Here is a 24506-nt window from a genome sequence, read left to right as displayed (position 1 = left end):
CGATCAATGACACGGACACGCCCCCAAAAACACTGCAATTTTGAGGCTTATTTTGTATTTCATGACGGGATTATTTTCGGATGGGCCGCCAGAAAACTAATAAGAAGGAGTGACTTAAGCTAACAACACAAAAAAATGTATTGACTCACCGGCCTCATCTTTCAGACCTACGTCCAGTTTTATACACAGTGGATGTTTTAGACCAAAGATTCGCAACGAGACAAAACTGTTTTAGAATGTTTCAGACGAAAGTTGCTGCAGTGTGAATTTGCCCGTCTCAGCTAGACTGAAGCCATCTGGTGGTGTCGCCTGTGACTCAGCTCATCAGCGGGCAGTTTTACAACGTAAGGCACATGAACTCTTTGATACTATGATACGATGATAATATGATGCTATGATACTATGATGCCATGCTATGTTCACCAGTAACTCTGACACTTTGTCTGTCTGATTACTGACAGTTTCAGTGCTAGAAATTATTGTTGATATTATTATTATTTGCAGTAAATCTTCATATTTGAGAGGCTGGACTGATACATTTTGTCACTTTGGTGATCATATTAAATGCAATTATCCAAATAGCTACTAAGTAAGTTTTGACAATCAACTAATCTATTAATTGACTCATTATTTCAGTTCTAAGCTATTTCTGTTCTGTGTATTTGGACCATTACAAATGTAATTTGTGTTTGACGCGCATTTTCCACAAATGACAACATAAATTAAACCTGAGTGTCTCTGAGAACAATTTGACTCAGCTGTCTGTGTCGCTGCTGGTACCTTTGATCATGCTGACATCGTTGGCTCCGTCTCCGATCGCCAGCGTGACTGCTTGCTTGTACTTCTTGACCAGCTCGACCACCTGAGCCTTCTGCAGAGGCGTCACCCTGCAGCAGATCACTGCTTTACACATGCACGCGGTCCTCAGCAGCTCCAGCTCCATGCTGCGCTCCAGGGCGTACGCCTGAAGGAACAGCCGGGGAAATAGGAAAGTGATGAAAGGCAGAAATTATACAACAGTGGACTGTTGTATCACAGTTGTATAACAGTCCACTGTGGGTGGGTTTGGAGTCCGGTGACAGTAATAAAAGAAATGAAAGAAAAAGCAGACTGCCATTCCAGTTCATGCAACATAAAGATTATGAACAAAACACACACAAAGTAAAAACATGAAATATGTGCATAAGACTGTGCAACTGACTTCACAGATGTCTGACTGTGCAGTCAGAGCAACTGCATGCGTCCACACAGGAAGAAAGTAATAAAAACAATAGGAGCTTCAAAGCAAACAGGTAGTAAAACTTTGTGATATCATTTTTTTTTTATTATTATATGATTCTCAGCAAAACAGATTAAAATCCCGGCACTAATGATACCTTTAAAAAGGTTGGGTTACTTCTGCATATTTAAGAATTGTTAATCAGGTTCATAATCAAATGTTTCAAAATCCAATATGTTAAACAAAAGGAAGTGTGTATTGCAAGCAGTGAGTTTGTATGACGTACCAGACTGTGTCCGTTGATGACAAGGCCGTACTCTCCATTAACCACCTCGTCCGCGACGACTTTCACACCTTTACCCAGAGTCCTCTCTGGTAAAAACTCTGAATTCTCTGCTGCATCTGGTTTCATGGAGGTCCGTGCATTTCTGCTCCAAAGGAAAATAAAACTTCTCGTAAAAAAACGATTTACTTGTTTTCAGGATAAATTGAAATTAGTTATTTGAAAGCTTTCTCTGACTTTAGTTCCTGTCTGACATCCTCAACTGAGTTGCCAGAAACAATGAAGACCTCGTTCATCTCCTCCCGCAGCAAGTTACACGAGTACCCGATGTTTTCTGCCGTTTCTGCAACACAAATATTAGAAAACATGAGAAAATAGACAATAAATAATGTGATTTGAAAAGCATGCCAAAAAAAAATAAAAAAATCATCTAAGTATTCCCCAAAATAAAGAACAACATCTAACAATGATTCTGCATGGCATTCATGCCAGGATTAGAAATACATAAATGATAGAACAGTACATGGGTGCAAGTGACCTGAGCAGTAATTTGCCAGATTATCACCTTTAGTTTTGCTAGTCTGAGGCTGGCCATCCATTTTAAAATTCATATAGTAAGTTAAATTGAAACAGCTGAAAACTCAGTCAAAGCCAGATGGCCCATCTATTTTTTATTATTGATGAAGGAAAGTTATAGTAAGTAATGTATTATAAACTAAATTCCATCATCAAGGTACATAGCAAGTACCTTGCTTGTCACCAGTCAAAACCCAGATTTTGATGTCGGCTTTGGACAGCTGCTCAATAGTCTGAGGTACTCCATCCTGTAATTTGTCCTCTATGGCTGTTGATCCGAGCAGCTGGAAACACAAATTCAGACACATAATCAGCATGCTGGGCATTGAAACAAAATTCAAATAAATAAAAATCCAGTCAAATTTTTACACTGTGAGCTTTACTATGCACTGAGTTACTTATTTTCCTTTATTTCCCTACCAAGAGATCTTTCTCAATCTCCTCATACAGTAGGTCCAGTTTGCTCTCTCTGTCGTCCAGTGCAGTGCTGGCCTCATGGTGGCGCTGTTTCCACTTGTTGTAGTACTCCTCGTCCAGATCCTTGTAGGCCAGCACTAAAGTCCGGAGGCCATCCCCTGCAAATTCCTGCAGATCAGCATGCACATACTTATTTGGATGAACACTGCACATGTAAATACACACACACACACACACACACACACACACACACACACACACACACACACACACACACACACACACACACACACACACACACACATATAAATACACCCCGGAAAGAACCAACAAACACACACACACACACACACACACACACGACGGTATTTGAAGATATAAACTCGTGCCCAGCTGTGTAAATTCTGCCCTCTCTGCAATGAACTCCAAGAAGAGAGAAGATAAGCAGACAATCAGGAGATACTCAGCTGTTTATCTTTTCTACAACATGAACTGAACGAGAAAGAACAGAAATAAAGTGAAGATGTGAAGAGATCGAATTAATATAAGAAACACTTTGAGAACTTCTTCAGTAAGAGAAGGAGAAAATACAGATACTGTATGGTAGTGTATTCCTCGGTACCATAGAGCAACACTGTTGTCCAAAAACAAGTAAATCAGACCCAAAGTGTTGCCCCGGGTGACGTTCCTTCTTGTAAACATGAGAGTTGTAGTTTATCTCAAGTTGAGCTCACATAAACAATCCTTCTAACTTAAACAAATGCATTTTTTTGACCTGTTTGAGTAAAGTTCTGTAAAATCTACATTGTTCGGCTGGTTCACTGTCTGAAATCATGAGCCTTTTAAATATAGAAACTACTTATAACGTTGTTTTTTTTTTTTAAAGATTTGTGTCTTTGAGAAGAACAAACAGGCTTAGAGCTGAGTGTCTGAGGCAGAGAAATACCAAGGTGCAGCGAGACGGACTAAATGAAGAACTGTTGGTTTTGGTCTCTTTATGAGATTTTTAACAGGAAGAAAAAGTCTGCTGACAGTCTCACAAGACATGTCACATATATAACCCTTTTTTTTTAGCCTCTTTATGTTTGTGTCCAGTTCATTTTATGTCATACCGATTACTATCAAATCAGTCCATGTTCAACTTTAGCTCATAACTCAGTCTTTAGCCTTTTTTTTTTTTACTTAAAATCAAACCTCTTTTTGCGTTGTATCAAACATTAAGGGCAGAACAGAAGAAGTACACAAAGGCTGTTGTCGTTATAGGAAGTCAAAGCATTCAAATGAAATTAGTTCTGCTTTCAGGACTGCATTCGGTTGTGTATGACTTCTTTGTTTAACGCACGTTAGGAGGAACTTTGTATGTGTAAATACGCAGAAACACAGTGGACACATGCCGGAAAAACAATCGCACATACTGGCAGAGCGAAACATCCAGCAGCAATAAAAGCAGTAAAAACCTAGGGAAGATACACACACACACACACACACACACACACACACACACACACACACACACACACACACACACACACACACACACACACACACACAGAAAGACGACTGACATTAAGGTGCTCTGTAGTGACATCCATCAGCTTGCTGCAGGACTGGTGGAGCCTCTCGTAGATGATTGTGTCCGCTCCTTTACAGTAGAGCGAGAGCTTTCCCTCTGGATTCCGCACTAAACACACAAATACACAAACACATACAGTTCATGAGAACAAATTTTCGTTTCATTTTCTGATCCCACAATAAAAAGGAACCTATAAGACCCGTTCTGTCCTACAGGTTCCCAACAATATATTCTCAGTGGACTATACGTACCTATCACGGACATCCTCTTACGGACATTGTTGAAATCCAGGATGGCCAGGAGCTCGTAGCTGCGCTGCTCTCCCATTTCCACGATGGAAATGCTGTCTGGTGTACGAGAGCGGAAAACAAATCCAAAGTTTCTGGCTGCGGTCACCAACGCTCCCTCGTCTGGGGACTGGGCCTGGTAGAAAAGCTCACCTGGAGGAGGAAAAGGTTGTTTGTTTGGTCAATGCAGTAACCCGAATCCTTCTCTACGTTCCAGTCGAGAAAAGCAACGACAATTATTCCTACAGATTTGGGTAACATTAATAATTTCTAACCAGCTCCTTCTTTTTTTGCAAAAAAATGCTAAAACTTTTTTGAAACTGTGGCTGGTAATTCCCAAACTTACACTTTTACTGGAGGGAGATCTACATTAATCTACTGAACACTGAATTGCTCTCACAGAAACGATCTCTCCTCACCTTCTGTCTTCTCCTCAGCCATGACAGTGTGGCAGAGGGCCAGCAGCCTGAAGAAGGAGTGGACCTCGGGGTTCTCCAGCTTCACCGTCTCCACCAGCGAGTGGTCGTGGAACCTGAAGCGGGGGTCAGCCAGCGGGTTGAAGGAAAAGTCCACCGTCTCTGTGTGCTGGAGAGACAAGAGTGAGGAGTTAAAATGGGAGGAAGAATGAAAAGAGATGGAGGGAAAGAAAGAAGGACATGTGGGAGGTGATGAGTCTGAAGAAATGTTCATAACAGAGGCGTGCAGTGGAGTTTGATGTTAAACTTTGCTAAAATAAACATAATGTATATGAAGCTCTTTTAATTAACGAGCCCTCCAATTCACTAATTTGAATAGCAATCTGGTGAAATCAACGTGACCCTTGTAACATGATACCTACTAGTAACAAAGGTTGAATGAGAAACTATCTCTAGTTTAAATACCAGTGGTGCTGGAGGAATTCATGAATTTATAGAAGAATAGTGTTGTGATCAAACAGGAAAGCTGTAAACTATATATACAAATTCAAACACTCTCCTTACCAGAAAAATGGCAGCGTTGTCCAATAATTTTACACACTTGTATGTTTAACATCAGGAAGTGTGGAAAAGGTTTGGGTAGATGGATGAGACGATAATGATCCGGGCTTTAATGCCAGAAAACAGGATTTGTATCCTTTTTACTGCCAACTATTATCCCAAATGCTTTAATTTCCTACATTAGAACACATTTCATTGGTGTATCAAAGATTAAATATTAATCAGTCAGTCACAAGGGCAAATAACCTTCTTCAGCATTTCAATAAAATGACCTGAATTTCCATCAACAGTCCAACTCACCTCATTAATTTCTAGTCTTTGGCCGGTGTGGTCAAACACATCTCCTGCAGAGAAGAATAAAATGATTAATGAGACTGTGATACACATTAAGAACAATTACTGGGGGATGAAAATCACTGTAAAACTTTAGAAACACAGAGCTAACAGATAAAGTGTGTGCACAACATTTGGAAGATGTCAAATTCTCCTTTGTTGCTTTGATAAGTGAAGAACCTGAGATGCCAATCTTTCCCATCTTTGGTATTTTTGAAAAACTGTGAGGAGCTGCTTGTCTCTTTCTGGCCGGGTCTCATAAATTCAGATCCACAGACTCAAATGGAAACCGCTGTTTATCTGTCACTTTACAAACAACGTCTACAATCTTACCGTAGGATTTTCCGTTGATGGAGCACTTGTTGAAGGTCATGATGTTCTGGGTGAGTGTTCCCGTTTTGTCACTGAAGACATACTTGATTTGGCCGAGCTCCTCGTTCAGCGTGGTGGTGCGAGCCTCGGCAGGCGTGTCATTGCGAGGATGATACATCTTCCTGTCCCAGTCGATGTAGAAGCTGTTCCCCAGCCGGATGAATTCCACACTGCCAAATGATGGGATACACAAATTAGAATCGTTTTTTTTTAATTTTTTTTTTTATACATTTTGTTGACTTGACCTCATGTTGACTTTAAAGTCTAATTTTGTATCTAATGAAATAAATATTTATTTTACACGTTACCTAACATAGAGAGAGATGGGCACCACAGTGTTGAGGATGATGACGTACGACCAGAATGTGAGGAAGGCAGAAAATGTAGCATCGTTGCTATCGAGCCTCGGCAGGAAGACGGTGAAGTTGGAGCCCTTATTTACCTCCCAGAAGTAGTTTCCGATTGCCAGGATGGTGCACATGAAGGCCAGGAAACCAAAGATCTGCAGCGACAGCAAAAAGAGGCAACGTCTTGCTTTATTTGCTATTTAAAGTTGGAGGTAAATCAAAAATCAGAAGAAACACAAACATGTCAGAAGATAAAGCGTCCAAAATGAGTTGAGAAAAGAAACCCAACAACAACAAAAAAATCAGTATCTTCTTTGAACACCCTCAAATCCAGTTACAGTTCTCTTAACAGACTTATTTCAACAAGAAAACAACCACTGTACAGTTATTGAGATGAAAATCAAACTGCACTTCATTTTGAAGACTCCTGCGATTTTTAAAAGGACATAATTTGTGTCCCTGATGAAAATTCAATTAAATCACTGGCACTCTTTACTTTTGTTTTGCTACCGTGGTGCTCCTGCACTGCAGCTCCCAGCTGTGGGTTAAACTCTGAATGCAGGACTTTCATTTTCTTAGATAATGTGCAGATTTTCTGACTTTTTGGTTGGTTGGCAACCTTTCCTTCATCTGTTCTGTTGTTACTGCAGGTACTACAGAGATCGGATTATTCTAAGGAAACCATAACTGCTGCTGCTGAGAGCATCTAATGTATAATATCATGCATGAGCAGAACTGAAATTATGAATGAAACTGTTCCTTTTTTGTGGCGACCTGATTCAGCTGTAAGAACCGATTTCAGTGCCTCTATAGCAACATAAAGAAGTGGTGACTTGAAAACGAGTAGTTTAACTATTCACACATCTAATTACAGTTCTGATATCAGCTAGAACAAAAGTACCAAGGACTCACACAGAGGACGAGGACGTTCATCAGACGGTCTACACTGGTCCTCTTGAACGTGCTCTTCCCACAGTTTTGCATCAGTTTCGTCTCTGGACCTGAAAAACAGAAACATGTAGAACCTCGAGGTTTATGATTACTGCAGTAGTTCCCCATTGATATGTGTTCATGTCCATGAAACATCTCCCAGACCTCCAAACAGCACCAGTCCAAAGCACCAGTCGGTGTTCCTCAGGGTGCAGCCCCGCAGCAGGATTTTCTCGTTGTCCAGAGAATATTTCTGAGCGGCGTGAATCAGCGTTCCTGTGAAGCGGTCGAGACGGTTGTTGGGGGTTTCACAGTGTACTTCACCTTGAAGGAGGAAAAGACCCGGCAGGTTGGAGGTTGTGCTCAAAATCACAAAAGAACTAGAGTATTAAAGCAGGTATTTATAGAATCTATTTGTAATTACAACATTTCTGCACGTATTGTGATGGCAGAGATTTTTGTTGATGGAAAAAGGAGACAAATTGAGTGGGAACTATGGCCTGTGTCAGTGCGTCTTTGTGCTCCTTAGCTGAGTCGTTGTCGTGTTCCTGGATTGGATTTTGAAATGGTTATAAGACCACAAGGAATGAACGAAGTCACAGAGATTCAAATTCTACACAAACGGTCTTTTGATGAATTTATGTTAAATCAAGGTACCAATACGTGGTTCTGAAAAAGAGTCAGTAAACAGCTTTGATATAAAAGCTAGTGAAATAAACGGGAAAGGTAAATGCTAACATAACTTGTGGGGCTAATGCACACAAAACTGCAGTGAGGTGTGTGATCGACCACATAAGACGTCACAATAACTGATAAGAAAATCAGCAGCACAGACTTCATGAATCATTGAATGCCTGTTTAGTTTTACAGTTACTTATTTGTATCGTTATTAATTTTTTTACACCATATTTTTCTAAGTAACGATGTCAGAAGCCACTGGAGATGCACAAGTCAGTAAATTCTTCCAGTCCTGGATAAATGGGGAGTTGCGTTAGGAAGGGAATTCGGCATAAAACCTTTACCACATGCATGGATCATAAATCAGATTTCCATACCGGATCAATCCAGCCCTACGTTACTTTCGGCCGCCACCGACACTGTTGGACAGCAGGCTGGAGCTGAAACTATGCTACTGCTGAGCGAAGGAGAAGGAGAGAAGAAAGGATGTCCGCAGGCAGCGGGAGAGAAGGAAGGGTCAAAGTGTGAAGGTGAGAGTTGAAACTTTTAATGTTGACCGGTACAAGTCGAGAGCTGCGATGGAGAAAAGGAAGCTTTGGAGGTGAGTTCAAACTATTCTACCACAGTGGGAATGAGAGACGAAATGAGGTGCAGGTGCAGGTGGAGATTGAGGTGGAGTTGGAGGTGGAGGTGGAGGTGGAGGTGCAGGTGCAGGTGGAGGTGGAGGTGCAGGTGCAGGTGCAGGTGGAGGTGGAGGTGGAGGTGCAGATGCAGGTGGAGGTGGAGGTGCAGATGCAGGTGGAGGTGCAGGTGGAGGTGGCAGAGTTTAAAATGTTGCGATTTTCACTGAGTGACGACGATAGAAGATTATGAATACGTGTATTTGAGAACAAAGTGAGAGGAAAGATTGAGATGTTTGGACTTGTATCAGGACAAGGATGCTGAAGAAGGAGCTAAAAGGCAAGAGAACATAGGAAAGACCAAAGAAGAGGTTTATGGATGTGGTGAGAGCGGAGAGCTGGTGTGACAGAGGAGGACGTGGAGGACAGGAAAATAATGAAACACCCCGACAGGAACGGGCCAAAGCAGAAGAAACTACATTGATAGAAAGCCATTTGTTTTAGTATTAAAATACTTATCTTCGCCTGTCTGAGAATATTGTCCAGTTCATGTGGGACTTTGACTCTTGTTTTTCATCATCTGATTTTTGTTTTTACTTTTATCATCATATCTAACTGAAGAAAGATGTCATTGCTAATTAATTACTGTAAATGCAGTACATTTAATCACTACTTTTTACAAGATGGTTTTTGGTTGCGTTCTTCTGTAAACTTCACGTCAAGGCTGTGAAGCTTCTCAGGAATCGTGGATTTTGTGTGTATTGTAATTAAACACTGTTGGCTGTCCTGCAGTCTTTTACCATTAAAGTCTGCAAGCTTTTCAATATCATCTCCCAGGTCTCCTGTCACCGGCAGAGCCTGTCTCACCTTCAGGTTCGTCTCTCTGAGGAGGGGAGACGGGAAAATAAGGAAGTCGACATGGTGCAGACAAAACAAGGAGGAGGAAGGAAAAAGTGACAGGGTCGAGGAGGAGGAGGAGGAGCAAGAAGAGGAGGAGGAGGGGAGGGAGGGGTGAGAATTGGGCGAAGAAAAGATGATGACAAAAAGAAGAAGTAAAGTGGGGTGAATAAAGGACGATGAAGGTGTACAAAAACGATAAAACATTATGAATATCTGTTGCTGTATTATTTGTATAACAAATAAACTAACAAGTTGTATTTTAAACACATGAAACAGACGAACCCATCCAGCTCTGCTGTCTCAATGTACACAAGGTTGAGTGGTTCACTGCTGGAGAGCAACAAGAGGTCCGCCTGAAATTACACAAGGATTTAACATCAGTTTTCGTATTCTTCATACTACTGGAGCTGTGCTCTGTTCTGTATGGTGCAGTGCCCAGAATATCTGTGATCAATAACAGAGGCAAAAGCAGGGATTTAGAGTAATATTGCTCCATCTAGCAAAGTTTCAGAATCCTTGAAGGAATTTATTGTAATTTAACATCAGTTATAAACAACAACTACAACAACAACAACAAAGAACAGTTGCCCATACACAAAGTTTAAGATCCAGGCCTATTTGAAATACAAAATCGGTGCTTCCTTTACTTTGCACACACATACTCAACATTTTTGGAGAATTATGTGGAAAAATAGAGGTTGGAAAAGGGTTGGACGATATGCTAAAATTTTCCAAACATTCATCGTCAACCACCTGCTAATTAGCCGGGGGGGGGGTCACCTGACCGGTCACATGTCATTAAAGAGGTCATCGAGAAAAAGAACATAAAATCACCTGTTTGGGATCATTTTGCTTTGAACTAGATAGAACTGGCAAGCGAAGAACCTAAATGAAGCAATTTTTCTTTGCCGTTAAATCTTTTTTTTTAACGCTGACAATTTGCAGATCCACCCTCCTGCTGAGCACGCTGCACTAACGCAGAGAGAAGCAGCGGCCTCAACCGCCACAGCGATAGCTTCACTTCACCAGCCTGGTGCTTTGCCAAAACCAAAGATCTCAAAGGACGCCTCGAAGGACGCCTCCACTCGCATTCTCCAAATGAATGAACAGGTTGGGATAATATAACGTGCTTCAAAGGACTCAAGTCTTGCCAGTTCTTTGAGAGGCATGTCATTAAATTTGCACAGTAAATAGACAAACATCACCTAAAACATCACCACAAATGTAAAGAAAATAGCTGCCGGTGCACTTTGCCAATAATTGATGTATTCATCCAAAGGCTCAACCCTACTGTCAGCCCACTGAAACTAAAGCAATAGATCAAGATGAAGTACAAAGGGACGATAAAATGAAATACAATGAAAACAAGTACATGTGAAATGTGTTGAGGAATGGAGAAGAAAATGGAACAAGAATAAGTTTGTATTTTTAACGAGTTACTCACGGTGACAAACTGGTTGTTTTCCAGCTTGATGATGTCTCCTACCTGGACGTCCATCCATTTCTCACTCCGTAGCCTGATAACAGGAAACAGGCTGGTAAGTGCATGTTTTGGACGGTGTGTGTGTGTGTGTGTGTGTGTGTGTGTGTGTGTAATCTGGTGTAAATGTCCTGTAGAGTTAAAGGTATTGTTTCCCCTTTTTCTTTGAGGACTGTCAGGAAAAGAAAATGTCTGAGGGACTATAAATAAGCCATGAACACCAAGGTCATCCTAATATTACTCCCTTTCTTCCACAGTGTGTTCCTGCCAGTTTCCTGTATTATCTCTCCATGTGTATGTTTGCCAATAATAGCAAAAGCTTTTAAGACTTGGCTGGAATGCATGTTTTTGATGCTGTTCAGGGTTTTACGTTACATGTCTCAGTAACAGCTGATGTTTGCTCTGTTTGATACGGAGAAGTTAACGTAAATATCTCCAAACTAGATTTTAGGTTAAAACATAAACAAACAAAACATAAAATATATGTAATCAAATCCAAAACTGACATGTTTAATGAAGCATTTTTCCAACAGAATTATAAACTGTATGGAAATGTGCGGACAGGTTTACAGCCATTAAACCTTCACTTCGGGAAATAACGTATAATGTTTCATTCTTCTGTTTATAGACGAGCCCATTGGATATTGTTGACCCTTTTTTTATAAATATTTTTACAGTCAATTCCTGTATTTTCTTTGTGTGCTGTATGTCACTCTCCCGAGCAACCACAGGAAGCACCTGCAGGACGGTGGGCAGCACTTGTTTTTCATCCTGTTTACCTGACAGCTGCTGTTTCAAACATGTAAGGTATGCTCGGTTTGTACAAAGAATTCAATGTACAAACGGGCTCGATTCTATCTTTAGAGCTGCAACAAATACTGAGACTTTAAGTGTGTTTCAGGCCTTCTTCGTATTAAAGGTAACGGGCAGCCAAGAGGCTTCCCTGAGGAACACCCATCCGTCACGAAAAGTTAAACGACCCTGATGGTGCCTCTACAAATACACAAAAAGACAGAATGCAGCGACCTGAAACTTTGAATATGAGCAGAGGTGTATTTCCCATAATTCACAGCACGTGAAAAAACTTCTATTAACACCCACAAACTTACTTTCTATCAATAAGGACTTGCACTTTTCGGTTGTTGACTTGATTGTCGCTCCTGTGGCGATTCTAAAAGACACAAACACAACAACAGCACTGAGTCATTGGAGCTCACAGGGAACTGATTCATTTATTTGTTTTTTAACCAATTCCCATCAAATGTTTCTGTCATCGACTGACAGATTGTCTTACAACTTCTCAGAGTGTGGGAGAACATATGTGTGATGTCACTGTAAAAAATAGACCCTCTAACTGTAAATAACTCTCTATGAAGATGATGTCTCCTCTGTCTCTTCTCTTTTGTCTGGTTTCAGATCACAATCTATTTCTGTGTGAAACAGAGAGGCGACTACTGAGGCAATTATAACCAACCGGTGATTCCTCCCTTTCAAACTTAAAAAAAAAAAATCATTTCTGAGCCAATTTTAAACGTAGTTTATCAACCCCAATTGACACATTTGTCGCTTTATCCTCATAGTTACTTCTTTTTAATCATTAATATTGGACTAAGGTCAGATATTACAAAGAGTGAGTAACAGAACTGAGCAAATGTGCAAGAAAAATGGAAGAAATACAATAAAAGAAAGGTCATGTTGAATACGATTTAACCTTCTTCCTTCTTCTTGGCGTGCTAAAATCAAACCAAGCGTGAACCCGGTGACCTCACCTCAACAGATGTTGACCGGCTGTGATGTTTGTTCAGAATCATTGCTGATTAACAAAAAGACTCCTTTCCTCCCCCCTGAGCTGATGTCTAACCCATTACATCAGTTATTTCCTCTTGGTAGTTTGGCATTTACTGGCTGTCATTCACACATACTGTACTTCGACGATTGTCTGGTTCACTTTTCAATGAAAGGTCATTTTCCTTTCACTGTTTTAGAGACACATTTTGTTCTGTTCTGGTTTCATTCAGCGATGAGTGAAAAAGAAAACAGTTTTGTCCACAAACATAAAAATGTACTTCCTGATGAACTTGCATCAACTGCGTTATAGATGTGAACCTGAAGGAGGGGAAGCTGTGTTATTTATTACACAGTCTTAACTCCTAGATTACATCATTTTAGCACAACTGAATCATTCAGTTGAGCAACACTTTTACTGACAAGGAACAAATTCCTTGACTCAAAAACTGAATTTAGTATCTGACAGCTAACTTATCCATTTTAGGTTTCTAATGAAATAGTGAACATGAGGCAGCAGCCGAAGGTTAACTGATGATGAAACGCGGTTGATCAAATGTTAAACTGAGAGCGTCACAACAGGAACCTTGATGTGAAAGACGAGCAAACTCACACTCAGTTAAGTGACAAAGTGCATACTCACAAGGGATATCACGTGGTTGTGGCGGGTGAAGTTCTAATTAAGTGACTGCTGATGTAGAAAAAGAGTTTTTCCCACAGTCAGAGAATAAATGGTGATTGTCAATGGTGAGATCACACAAATGAGTTGTTTTAATATTCAGCGAGGACGATATCTTGAACTATAAGTACCATCAAGATAACTGACTTTGTATTTATTTGAAATGCCACCTTGATCACTTGGTAAATATGTTGGTAGATATGATGAACCAACGCAGTTACATGTCACTCAAACAAATTAACAAATTAAAGACACTTTACTAAATCGCAAACATGAACACTGCAGAACGCAGATACTGGCAATAATATATGAATAATGTGATCCGAATGCTGAAACAAACAACAACAAAAAAACATATATTTTAATTCAATTTCCAACATCATCGTGACTTCAGAAAGTTAGTCCCAAACCATGGTAACAACAAGCATGTCCCGGAAGTGTCTCAGAAGTGTTGATCAATTATTTTTAGTGTCCTTTGAGAAACAGTTTGAAATTAATTTCTGTTGCAGTCTGGCTATTTGCACTGTTTCTGTATTTTGTTGTGTTTTCTCACTTCGCAGCCAATTTTTCATTGTGCAAAGGTGTTGTCAAGTTGTTTAATTATTTGTCTTGTGTATTTGTATATGTTAACATACCATATATACCATACATAAATACCATATGATTGTACCCAAAAAAAAAATTAGTAAAGCCTTTTTTGATCTTCTGCTTCGGAAACTAACCCTACTTAGTTTAGAAATACACAGACAGTTCATGAAGAGGTCAGTCAATTTTACGTTAAGGTCATGGTTCGCAAACTCAGAAGCTTCTCTTTTTATAAACCTCCCTAAATGTTGCAATTCTTTTACTGTGACACAACATTTTGGGAACAAAACATTTTAGGTCAACCAACCAAACAACACGGCTATTTTTTTTTTTTATCAATGCAGTGTGTACTTCACCTCTTAGGGGCCAGTATGCAGCTTACACATGCTTTGAAGAGTAAATCAACATCTGTTTCATGTATAGATGTCACATGCGTAAATCAACTGGAAAGTGAAATGTGTATGATGCAGACCTACAATAAATTCAAATGCAAAACTAAAACTGTTAAGATTTTCTATTGATAAAATCAACAAAACAGAACATGATTTGGTCTTGGTGGAGGTGTTGGTTTCTCTAAGAGATTTCTACATTGTTTAAAATGAAAATTAAGCAAAACACATTTCTGAATGTGCTTACAATATCGTCAGTTGCATCTTTGGCAGCGGTGACTGACAGCACGAGGACCAGAGGCACGACGGTGGTGAACCAGGACAGAGAGGAGATCTCAGGAATCACCTGAAGAACACAAACAAAAAAGTTGTCTTTAGTTTTACTTCAGTTTATCTGCGCATGCAATAGCAAGTTAAAAACTGAAATAGTCGAAGAAATCCAAATTGTTGAAATGAAACAAACATTTGAACCTTCAGCCAAAATATGAAATGAGGCCAATTAAAGAAACAATTATATTTCTTGTTGACTCACCTAGAAGAACACATGATGCACACAAGAGAAGGATTTGACATTTAGTTGAAATACAGTAGGTGTATCTTCAAAGAAATACTGTAAAACAGTGTGTGTGTGTGTGTGTGTGTGTGTGTGTGTGTGTGTGTGTGTGTGTGTGTGTGTGTGTGTGTGTGTGTGTGTGTGTGTGTGTGTGAAAGAGAGGAGTGTGTGCATTACGTTATGTTGAAAAGAGCTTTTAACTGAACATATATATACATTTCCTCTTTTATAAAAGATGCAGTGCTCCAGTTGCTCTGTTTCTATCAGCAGAGGGACCGTTGTGAACGACCTCTGTGGTGCAACATGACTGTTTTGCAGACGATGAGGCAATTTCCTGTGCTCGATATTACACTTCCTCAATACTCATTGCACTCTGTTCATCCATATCCGGCTCGTTTAACACACCGTTTCAGTGTTGCTCAGTGTGGGCGTGTTGTGTTGGATTGCATGTCTGCATGAGTGACAGTGATTCTGACAAAAAAAAATAATCTCAAGGGGGTCATTTGAGGAAAAGTTTGATTAGAGCTTGATGGAAAACATTTTCCTTACACCTACTATTCCAACAGACATATTTAAGCCTAACTTAAAACTAAACACAACTTTTAATGAACAAAATTCAGGTCAGGACCAAGTGCATGTCTCGACCATTTTTTTGAGGGGTCCAGATGTGGCTGTCAATCTAGCAGCTGCTTTGGTGTTTACTTTTTATTTCTATTTAGTTATACTGGCACTCTAGATGATGTTACAAGAACAGCTGCCAACAGAGATTTCATAGGCACAAGCTAACATTTAGCAAAACTAAGCTACTGTACTGGCAGTCTATCTGAAATCATATTTACCATTTGATAATTCACACAAAGAATTACACAAAAAATATCTTTGAAAATTGAGATTTGAATTTGAATTTTGAAAAAAATAAATGATTGTCTACAACAGCTAAATGTCGCCAACAGAGTACATCACACTGCAGACCTTTCTCACAGCAGACTTATTAACTTGCCTTTGTAGGGAAACCTCAGTGTACTAATGATGGCTTCCATCCGCTCAGGGAAAGAGCTGCTTTTGTGCATGTTGACTGCATCCATTGACTGCAGCCTATATAAACATGAATGTGGCTTCTGGGTCAGAAAAATACAGCCAATGCGGAAGTGCCATAAATTGCAATACCACCGAGAGCCACAAGGGAAAGCCACCAAAAAGCCTCCGGCTCCATAGACTGCCATTCAACTTCTCTCGTGAAATAATGAGTCAATACATTTATTCCACAAGTTCTTATGGTGTTGTTAGCTAAGGTTTCTCCTTCTCATTAGCTCTCTAGCAGTCCGTTCAAAAATAATCTCATCATTAATTAGAAAATAGGCCTCACAAATACAAGTTTTTGCGCCATGTCTGTTTGATTGACAGGCTTGTGGTGCAGTCAGGTTTCTTGTATTGGTGGGCGAGATGTAATGTCGTTGAGTTTCCAATAAGATTGAGTCAAATCCACCGCTCGCTTCCACCCAGCTTTGCCCAAATATGGTCACTTCTGGCTCCGACGTAAGAAGATTACCAAAATCTAAATCCAAGTATTAAAACATACAACATTGCAGTTTGAGATGTTGATTTATTTTGCTGTAGAGATGTTTTCTTAAATTGTTATTTCTTATGAAAAGGTGTTTTAGGCTGCAGAACATTTTTGTGGGGCTTCTGGGATAAATTAGGAGCAAAGGTGGAGTCTGGAGTTGAAATCCTTGTCTGCCATAACAACGTTCCCCATGTATCTCTAAATCTATCAAACATTCAGCATGTCTTCAACCAACCGGAGAGAAACAAGTTTAATGTGCACTATATTATTTGGGACCTTTTAAACGTTTGCATAAAATTTGCTTGACAGTTAGATGAAAGTCTTGTGTGTGTTACTTCCCCGTTACCTGGAGCACCAGCAGGAACAGGAAGTAGGCGTTAGCGATCCTCTGGAACTGCTCAAACAAGTTGAGAGGTAGGAAGGTGAAGAGGTTGTACTTGTTGGTCTTGATAGCATTTGTCTGGCAAAGGTGTGAAAGAGGGAGAAGTTACAGAAAAATCAGACAGATTTTTAAATCCCTGTAGAATTATTGTTAAAACACACCGGATTTCCATATTTTTAGGGGTTTCTTGGATTAAATGTGCACCTTTTTTTAAGCTATTTCAAGCTTTTTGATATCAGAACTCATTTACTTTGAGAGAAACTCCAAAATGGGTACTGGTTTCTTGTGTGTATAGGTGGTAAACATGCTGAATTAGTTTTTAGTCTCAAAATGTAAAGTCTCTTGAACCCTGTTCATAGGATGAAGGGTCTTGTTTTAAAATATTTATAAATAAGTCATTTATAATATGTTGCATAAAAACCATGCCTGATAGAAAAGTTTGGAAACTGATTTGAATTTGTGTAAAAAGTATGAGAAAGTCCACCTTTTTTACTTTGTGGGAGAAAAAACAAGTTTTCATTTTGTTGCCTGGTGTAATCAATTATTTAATATTTCTGTTTAATGTTTGAATTTAAGGAGTGCATTATAATCAATCTGCATGTTTGTTTTAGCAGTGCCCGGGTGGCTCTGTAGAAAACATGATATTATTAGATAATAATAATAAAAGCAATCATGTTATGTTCACAATTCCTTGCTTTGAGAACATGTGGAGTAAAGGGCAGAATAATCCGGACTGACATAATTTTGATGGCATTTCGTATTTAGGTCAGTAAATTGTTTTGTTTAGCATTTGTATGATTTGTCTCCAGAGATGGTAAAAAGTGATTATTGTATTCCAAGATTAAGATGGCCACAAAAAGATCAACATGAACTTTTCCAAAGCTGTCAAATCCTATGCAAAACAACACAGCACAACAAATAAATACAAACACAAAATTGCTGGATGTAAACTGGCCACCGAGGAAGCAGCTGGAAAAATAGAGTCTGTACTCTACTTGTTTGGTCAGTGGTTGGAGCTGGTTTCACGCTGTGGACTGGGTTTATATGAATTCATAAAAACATCACTTATTCTTTTTTATGGAAATCGGGCTCTATGCATCTGGTACGATAAGACAGACATATTGTAGGTAATCACATTCATGACTTGAACACATATTTGGCTGTGTTTACGGTCCGATTCCAAAAGGCCAAAATGTCATTCCATGATGTTTGGGTGCAGACAGACAGACGGCAGACATTGAATGCATCTTAAATATGACAGAATAGATTCTTAGATGTAACTTAATTCTCGAGGGCTCCCTGTCACGAGGGGAGGAAAGAATGAACAGAGAAGTCACTCTCTCTGCTGCAGTAACCTTGAGCAAGACACTAAATCCCCTCCAGCCCTGGTGCTATTGTCCTGAGGATAACAAGTATATCTTAAGGACTAACAACAACACTGAGTATACTACTTCTACCTCATAAAACATTTGCAAGCCATTTATGAAGCTTAAATGCTGCACAACCAATACGAGTCCAACTTCAAATGTAGTTTGTAAGGGATTTTTGCATTTCTTTGGAACACTTCTTGGGACAGATAAAAGGTCAAATTTGCTCTGGGTGAACATCTCCCGGCTCTAAAATGCTGAGATTAATCAGAGGATCTTTGAAAACCAAAGTAGAAGCAAAGAGCAGATTCAGAATATATCCTTCCAGAAATCAGTGTTGATGTTAGAAATCTGGGTTTCTAGGTTGTAGCTTTGAGAAATGTGATGAAACCTCTCGTTATAGGTCTCTGGGATTTTCTGGTGGCTGTAATGTGAAGAATTCTTGCAAGTTCTCTGCAGATGAGTGTAACTGGTTGAGAGGCATTTCCTGTGCGCCAGGTGGCTCTTTATCAGGAGGTTAAAAGCTCTGCTGGCCGGCCGGACTGTGTCTCCTGTGTCACATCATCACTGGATCTCTTTTCTAACAACACTGCCCTCGGACTGCAGTCTGTTCTGTCTGTGAATGTTTACTTTTTTAGATTTTCTTGTCCTGCCCTCATTTTTCAGTTCTTTTATCTTTTACTTAGTTTGGCTTTTGATTTCCTTTTTTTCGCCTCTTGCTCTTTCTATTTTTCCACTCTTTCTTTCTCTTGTCTGCCATACCCACCTCACCTGCTTCCAGTTCCCTAATCGGCTCACCTGCAGCCACTCTGTCAATCAGCCCTGTCCTGTACTCTCACTACCAGGTTGCCGGTTCATATATGCTGCGTTCAAATGGGGTCGTATTTACCATCTACACAAGAAGAGTCCATATGAACGGCCCCCTCATGTGCTTTTCACGATGTCAGAACGGGACATTTTCTATAAGCCTTGAGTTCTCGTACAGGAATGTCAGAGGCCATGGGAGTTCATTTCTCGTTGGATGTTAAGCTAATATATTGTAGTTTTAGTAATGCAGAGTTTGTCCTTATAACATATTTAACAGCCTACGTCTGAGGAAAATGTTTATCCTCCCAACGGCCTCGTGTTCTAAAGTGAAGCGATCTCTAGCAGTGAAATAAATCTTGTGTCCTGGAGAAGTGTCTCAGTTTAGATGACATCTGTATGTTTTTCCTTTTCAGGAGGAGGTGGGTTGGTTGGATGGTTCCATATGACACTGGACCCAGTTGGAGGACTGGTGCTCATTGGTCCAACCATGAATCAGGACAGCTTTTTAAAACTGCATTTACCGTATTTATGACAATGAAGGTTGCAAAGTATTGACTATAATGCACAACGCTGTTCAATTCATTCATTTCTAACCCAAACACTATCTTTCCGTGGTATTTGAGGGTAATGACAATAGAGACGCTAATGTAGGAGACGTAGTGTCAGTGGGTCGTGGAACAAACGACCAATATCCAGGAGTCACCTTAGTGGGGTACTTGTTTTGCTTTTACAGAGGCACCAGGAGAAGGCGTGGTGTCTGCCAATGTCTCCCTTGCTCCTGAATTGACTGGCTGCAGGCCTGCTGGACTCCCGCCACATCCAGACTCTGAGTCTACGAGTCTCCAGCCAGCCCACCAGGTGGTTAGACTGGGTCTGCTAACGGCCAGTCGGATACTGTGGCTTGCTAACCTCGAGACTGATGCTGCTTCCAAGCCACCCAGCCTCTGGCTAGCACCCCAGGTGGTTAGGGTGGGTGTGTTTCACCCCACGCTGCCCCAGCCAACCTCCAGAACTGCTAGCAAACAGCCTCAGGATTACCATTGTGGGGGAGTCATTTAGCCTTCAAAGAGTTCCCCTGTAAAAAGTGTGGTTCTCGCCAATGTTTTACCTCTCAGCTGCTCAGCCCTTGGCCCATCTGCTAACCAGTGCCATGGAGGTTCTGCTACCCAGCACCCCAGCCAACACCTGGTCCAAAGAGTTCTCCTGGGTTGACTGACCCTTCTCTTGGTCCAAAGTCTTCTCCTGGGTTGTCCAACACCTCTCCTGATCCCAATATTCTCCTGAGTCTGCCGACACCAAGCCTACTCCCGATTGTGCTCCACCCTCTACGACGCCTCGTCTGCCCCTGAACCTCATCCTGGATGGCACCATTAGCCCACTCCAGAGTCAGCCATTGCCGGGGCCGACCCTCAGCCCGATGAGTATCCGTCCAATTGGTTTTCAAGCGCTAGGTAGATGCCAGTGTGCTCTGGTTGCCGGCCTTCTGCCTGTCCTAGATCCAGTCCTGCACTCCAGTGTGTGTGGCCCGGCCCACAGAGGGTTCCGTCTTGGCTGCCGGCCTCCAGCTCGCCATTTTGAGAGAATTCGCCTTCACCATCTGTCTATTTCTGACGGTTTCTCCAGATACCTGGCCATCCAGCTGAATTCTCAAAATTTTGCAGTTTTGGAGTTGTTTGGCATTCAGGTCCTACCGTAGATCCAGTTTTTACTTTGAACTCGTCCTGAGCCAGCTCTTTGTTTTTATTTGCGTATTACCTGCATTTTGGACTTTGGCACAAGCTGGTCTTTGTGTTTGGCCTGCTTTTCATAAGTCAAGTTTAGCTTTTGCATTTCTGTGTTCATATTCTTTTGTCTTCATAGTCTATGTAGTCTTTACAATTTGCAAATGTATTTGTACTAAAACTGTCTGTGTACACATTCATACACTATTCTTCTTGATTGTTTTATTGTTTTACAGTTTAATAGCTAATATGTTGATCTCTCTTATGAGTCTGTTTTGTTTTGAAGTTCTTCCCCATTTATCAGTATGTTAGTTTCATTGTCTTATGAGGCCACATCTGGTTTAGAGTGATATGTTAAAGTTAGTTGTTGTTTTTTTTACGATAAATTGCAATTTCACAACATCCATTAGTCATTTCAATACTCAGTTCTTCTTCACATTTTACTCTTCGCTGGTTGTTCTTTCGTTTTCTTCCTCTTTTTTGTTTGTTTTTTGTTTCTGTTTCTTTAGTTATCCATGTTTTCATTTTGCTTCCAAAATATAAAATACTGATACACAGTTCTGACCTTGACACCAGAAACACAGAGCAGAAAGTGAACAAGTTTACTCAGCAACAACTTCATCTCTTTGACTTTGGCTGACATCCAGTCTCCCAATAACAGCCAGACACCAATCAAGACCCACCCTGAGGGAGATTGTCTTCTGTAAATATCTGTGCTTACAAAGTCTGAGTGTTTTGTCTAAAATGTGTTGCATGTTGGCTGCATCCGCTGTACATCCCCTTCTCTATTTTAGAAATACATTCGTAGAGGACAATAGAACCTCACATTGATGGACTGTGAGTGGAAGACTCACCCACACAATGCAATACTTACTGCATATTTAAAGGAGATGTTGTATTCACGGTCGTTGGCTCTGAGTTTCCTCTCCAGCTCTGATTTGAATAGAAAGACAAATTATTATTTTACATTTTACATATGTCTACTAATATTACTGTCTTGAGGTTTTTTAGATAGAAAGTTCTCTCCAGAACAGATGTAGGGTATAATAGGACTCAGAATTTTCATCTTTTGTTTTAAAGAAAAAAAAAATCAATTGATATTTCTTTTGATTATTAAAATGTTGACTATTAAACATGCGTGACAGTCAGACAAATCTGATGATAACAGTAATGTACAGCCTGTATCACCATCCTCAGCTTTGTCATTGTGTGATGTAGGATGTTAGCATGCTGATATTAGCTTTTAGTGCGTAGCACAGCCGCTAAGAGACGCTTTTATGAGTGCAGACTCATGAATGCATGATGCTACGTCCATAGTATGTTCAACGTGCTAATTGACATTGTGCACTATTTTAGCACAAAATTGCTCAAACAAGCAGTGTAATGTAAAACTGCAGCTTTGAAAAGCTACTGTCATTAAACGTTGGAAAGAAGAATCAAAATGTATTTTCTTTTTAGAGCTGTTTCACTCCATTGTTTTTATTTTTCCTTTGCTTTCTGTGTGCAGGAGTCAAAATATTACGATGTTTTAATGCACTTAAAAACTGAGTATTCACCTGGGTGAGGCTTACCTCTCTCTTTCTTCCTGACGCAGTCCAGGCCAAAGAATGACATCTTCTTATCCTCTTCCTCGCAACGCTATCTATCCATCATCACAATCTGTAAAGGACAAGAGACAGCTGTCACAACGGAAACAACACATCTGAGTCACTTAAAATCCTCATTACAAGGAAACAAACTCTAATGTCAGACTGTTCCAGTCAAGTAGTGCTTTTCTCCTGGAAACTAACAGTGAAAACATCTTTACTGCTCAAGTGAGAATTCCCACCAGCTGTCATTAGTACATTTTCCATAATGTGCTCTATGAGGTAATCACAGCTTTTTAAACTGAGCTTTGGCCTTTTAAAACATTTTATTTTTGACTGGACCATTTTTTGAGACCAAGTAGAGAAAGGTTAAGACATTTAAATGGTAGGGGTTGTGTGTAAGAAATGGTCAATAAATAAGATCAATACAAAAAAACAAAAAAAAAACACAAGTCCAGTATTGAGATGTCTGTCTATGTCTGCTGATGTTGAAGAGAAAGTGTCCTGCCTTTATTTCCCTCCTTCGTTCCAGAAGTTCTTACACCAGATTTACATCAGGCCTCCAGCCCCTTAATGTTTTTCCCATGTAGGGCAGACTGACTCAAAGGGAGACTCCGCTCTGAGGCCACTCAGACACCCACTCCTTCAATTACTCAGGAACCCGGACAGGAAGAGGGCAGCGCTAGTCCTTGTCCTCGGGTTTATCTCAGCCGAGTAATCACGAGACAGCAAAGTGGCTGCTGGTAATTAATCATCATGAGTAGATGTTGCCAAGTCCTGCATCAAGCGAGTTGATACCTAAACTGTTTTCTAAACCAGGGACTTCTTCATGGTGCTGATTTAAAGTAAAAAACTAAATTCATATTTTGGTACTCGGCAAGAATGACAAAAGCATGTCTTAATAAAAAAAAAAAGTTGTGTTATAATGTGAATAAGTTTGCTGCTAGCAAGGAAATGAGCGATATACTGAGTATATATAGTAGCTTTTTTTTTTTTAACTTCAGTGGCAGCACCGTCATACATTTTTTTTTCTCTTTAAAAGGAAACAGTTATTACTCTGATGATCTCGATCATTAATAAATGTGTTAAAAGCTGTTTAAAAGCAACACAGTTAGCAGCGCAACACCTCTGTTATGCATTCAAATAGTGCATACTTTGACATATTTAAGCTACAAATATTATCACGTGACACAATCTTCCCTAAACACTGGAAAAATAAGTCTGATTAAACTCAGATGGCTGATGTGTTTTTGGGGAAACGTCAGCTACACAGGAACTTGTGCAACTGCATTCCTAAAAGCAGCAAGAACAACAATGATGATAGCGATGATGGTTGTTACAGCAGTGGTAATGTTAGTGTGAGTGTTTCTCATAATCTAAACAACATTTCCCATAAGCCCTTTGCTTTCTGCCCTTTTTCTCTCTGCTGGACAGCAGTGCAGAGGATGAATCTGGATAAACAGACAGAACGTTGTTTCTTCACAAAACAGGAGAGTTTCAAACACTTGGCATCGGAAATAAATGAATGAGAGCAAATGTGGTCATCAGTGAGGAAACCATCCTGTCTGTTTGTCACATGAAGTGGAGGTTTCTGAGACCCCGCCCCTCAGTGTTAGTTGCCACGGTGACGTCAGTATTGGAGCTATAAATAACCACGAGTTTGTTGAAGAATGTGTGCGTTTTAACAGGAATGCAAAAGCCCTGGAACACACACACACACACACACACACACACACACACACACACACACACACACACACACAATATGACACGTGGAGCAGACAGTGTGTATATACTGGAAAAGACAAAGATGAGAAGACTTGAAATTTGAAAGCAACAAAGTAAAGTAAAATTGTGAGCTTCGTAATTTACCAAAATGTCTTATATTTTGGCTTTGAGTTCCTCCAAAGAAGAAGTATGACTTTTCTTAACTTATATAATGTTAGAGCAGCAGATTGGTTTACAATATAAAATTTACATGATACATTTCTACTTCTTTTGATTTTTACTTGAAGTAAATGCAACTTGGACTGATATTCAGTTCATTTGATCATTTGTTGATTCAAACTTTGGTCATCATGGCAGTTTTCATTGAA

At 40.1% G+C, this 24506-nt stretch overlaps 1 protein-coding gene across 1 annotated transcript in view; it reads right to left on the bottom strand.

Annotated features, from left to right (window-relative positions):
- The window catches only part of LOC138191734 (phospholipid-transporting ATPase ID-like), a 44769-nt gene that overhangs the window by 6677 nt on the left and 13586 nt on the right, over positions 1-24506 (bottom strand). Inside the window, exons 2-22 of the mRNA XM_069138712.1 lie at positions 22396-22483; positions 21699-21757; positions 16894-17007; positions 14678-14776; positions 12102-12163; positions 10957-11029; positions 9795-9865; positions 9413-9495; positions 7480-7638; positions 7297-7385; positions 6346-6539; positions 5999-6207; positions 5633-5676; positions 4775-4940; positions 4320-4508; positions 4061-4176; positions 2499-2663; positions 2251-2362; positions 1740-1845; positions 1506-1647; positions 781-964 (exon numbers count right to left, since the gene is read on the bottom strand). Coding sequence (XP_068994813.1) covers positions 781-964; positions 1506-1647; positions 1740-1845; positions 2251-2362; positions 2499-2663; positions 4061-4176; positions 4320-4508; positions 4775-4940; positions 5633-5676; positions 5999-6207; positions 6346-6539; positions 7297-7385; positions 7480-7638; positions 9413-9495; positions 9795-9865; positions 10957-11029; positions 12102-12163; positions 14678-14776; positions 16894-17007; positions 21699-21757; positions 22396-22438 — 2479 coding nt within the window. The 5' untranslated portion in view covers positions 22439-22483. The remainder of the gene's footprint in view (positions 1-780; positions 965-1505; positions 1648-1739; positions 1846-2250; positions 2363-2498; positions 2664-4060; positions 4177-4319; positions 4509-4774; positions 4941-5632; positions 5677-5998; positions 6208-6345; positions 6540-7296; positions 7386-7479; positions 7639-9412; positions 9496-9794; positions 9866-10956; positions 11030-12101; positions 12164-14677; positions 14777-16893; positions 17008-21698; positions 21758-22395; positions 22484-24506) is intronic.

Source organism: Embiotoca jacksoni, unplaced genomic scaffold, assembly GCF_022577435.1.
Source record: "Embiotoca jacksoni isolate LCO1_2020_lvr unplaced genomic scaffold, fEmbJac1.0.p SCAF_8, whole genome shotgun sequence".
In the NCBI taxonomy this organism is placed as follows: Eukaryota; Metazoa; Chordata; class Actinopteri; family Embiotocidae; genus Embiotoca; species Embiotoca jacksoni.
The sequence above is the reverse complement of the archived record's forward strand: the minus strand, read 5'-3'. Positions and strand labels throughout refer to the sequence as shown.